This window comes from Pteropus vampyrus, unplaced genomic scaffold (genome assembly GCF_000151845.1).
Source record: "Pteropus vampyrus isolate Shadow unplaced genomic scaffold, Pvam_2.0 Scaffold28, whole genome shotgun sequence".
NCBI lineage: Eukaryota > Metazoa > Chordata > Mammalia > Chiroptera > Pteropodidae > Pteropus > Pteropus vampyrus.
The window spans coordinates 5,032,559-5,034,855 of NW_011888809.1; the positions used below are offsets into that span (position 1 = coordinate 5,032,559).

At 57.8% G+C, this 2,297-nt stretch overlaps 1 protein-coding gene across 1 annotated transcript in view; it reads left to right on the forward strand.

Moving 5' to 3' along the window:
• The window catches only part of HS1BP3 (HCLS1 binding protein 3), a 23,669-nt gene that overhangs the window by 11,699 nt on the left and 9,673 nt on the right, over nucleotides 1–2,297 (forward strand). Inside the window, exons 5-6 of the mRNA XM_011356628.2 lie at nucleotides 1,571–1,676; nucleotides 1,943–2,111. Coding sequence (XP_011354930.1) covers nucleotides 1,571–1,676; nucleotides 1,943–2,111 — 275 coding nt within the window. The remainder of the gene's footprint in view (nucleotides 1–1,570; nucleotides 1,677–1,942; nucleotides 2,112–2,297) is intronic.

Sequence of the window (2,297 nt, forward strand, 5' to 3'; positions counted from 1 at the left end):
GCGTCATCCTAGACATGCCCCTTCCGCCCACTGATCACTTCAGCAGTCTGAATTTATAGGCTCGTTTGCCTTCTCGTGTTCCCCCGGATCTCGTCTCCCCCTCACACAGGGCTGCTCCCTGAGTCCAGGCCCCGGGCATTTCTCCATGGGCCATGAGCAAAGCTTCCTGGGGGACCGGGTTTCTGGTCACGCCCAGGCTACGCCCCCACAGACCCTCCTAGGATGAGGGTCTCTCAGTTCCTCTGCCTGAGTCATTCTTCTACCCTGAGCCCACCCAGGTCACTGCCCGCCTCTGCCATCACCTCCTCTAGGAAGCCCTCCTCTGTCCTGGAATTAACGTCCTGTATGGTAATGATTGATTTCCGTGTTTGTGACAGCTGGCGGCTATGAGTTTCTGGGGACGGTGGCAAGTCTTACTCATCTCTGCGCCCTCCTCGCTCACACGGGGTCTTGCACGTGGCACGTGCTGGGTCGTGGAAGGCACTCTGAGTGAACGGATGAGCTGCTCACAGAACGGCTGACGGGAGGGGCAAAGACAGCAAGTTTGGAGGAGGCACGAGCGAGCAAAGGGCTTCCTATACGTGGTCCCACGTCTCCAGCTGACGCTGGGAGCCTTCTTTCTTCATTCCTTTTCCCTCCACCCTGGGGCAGTGGGCGGAAGAAGTCTGGATAAGCGATGTACCGTCACCTTGTCTGTGCATCTATCTGTTCATCTGTCTCTCCTTCCTTCCCCCTCTTCCTTCCTCCTGCCATCCATTCATCTATCCATCCATTTTTTTTTCATTCGGTGTTTATTGAGCATCTGCTCTGGACCACTCCTGAGTCCCAGAGACCGAAGTTTGGGGACAGATCAGGACAGGACCCCAGGGGCTTTCAGCTGTCAAAGGTCCCTATTTCCTGCTCGTTCTGTGTTCCCTGGAGAGGGTCAGGGAGAGTCGGGGAGACGGGAGATGCCCAGGGTGGCATGGGTGCCTGACTGTGTAGCCCTATGTGCTATAGTTGAACTTCATTTCAGTTCGAGACAACAAAAGATCAAAAACATCTCCAGGGAGGAAAACAAGAACCCTCATCCAGTTTGAGAGGAAAACTCATGTAGTAGGAAAATCAGGACTGATTTGCGCTCTCAGACCCAGAAATAGGTGTAGAAAGGGAAATCTTTGGACTCTCTGCTTGGCTTCTCCAGGAATGATGAAGTGCATTGGTTTTCTCTCGCTTTCCTTTGTTCTTCGTGCTCCCTCTGATTCTGGTCCGTGGGAAGCCTCTCCCCCCCGTGCTGCAGAGGACCCTTTTGCTGGGTACGATGTGAGTTTGCTTTCCCCAGGAGCTGTTTCAGGACAGGCTGGGTTTCTGGCCTGTGGACCGGCAGACAGTGGCCGCAGAGTGGCAAGGCCCAGCCCTGCCCTCCCGGAGAGCTGCAGCCCTGGGCCGGGGACTTTCCCTGCTGAACCTGGGAGCCGGGCCAAGCGTAGGGTGGCTGCAGAGGGTCACTGAGGGACAGCAGTGGGGCAGAGCCCGCAGGCGCCAGGCTGACCGAGTGATTCCCAAATCTGACTGATCATCGATTCCACAGGGACTCAGACACAGCTTCCCGGACCTGCCCCTGGGCTTCTGACTCCATAGGTCCCGGCTGGGGCCGCCTCCAGCTAGCCTGCCCCGAGGGTCATGGCCTGTCTTTGGTACCTGTTTCCCAGGAGTCATTAGAACTGAACTGACTACCTGACCAGTGAAACAAGAAAGAAACATCCCAGTAAGAGCAGCCCCCCGACTCAAGGTGTGTGAGGAGGCACGGCTGGAGTTTCTGGAAAGCACTTGCTGTTAGGATGGAGTCCAGGCTGCTTTCACCTTGCCCAGCGTCATAGGCAGGGCCTGAAGCTGACGCCAAAGCAGAGGCATGTCCCTGGTGGCCTGTGACGTGAGCCTGTCTGGCTTGTGCCAGGAATAGAGGAAAACCAGGGACGGAGGTGTGGGGCTTCCTGGCACAGCCCCTGCCACTGAGTCTCTGCTCTCCATCACTGCCATCAAACTGCACCACATGGAGCCTGTCATCCCCCCTCCCCCCGTCCTGTATCTCGTTCCGCTCGTGGGATGCTTCGAGCGGCAGGAGCAGGACCGTGACGGCCCTCGGTTCCAGCTGCGGTGTCGCCCTGCCTGCTGTGTGGCCTCGAGCAGACTCCCAGCTCCTCTTCAGTCTGCCCGACCGGCTCCCTCCTGTGGCTTTCCAGCAGGTAGCTTCTCCCCACCTCAGCCGGGCGCCTGATCCTGCCAGGCGTCTAAATCCAGACCGTGGGAACGGTCAC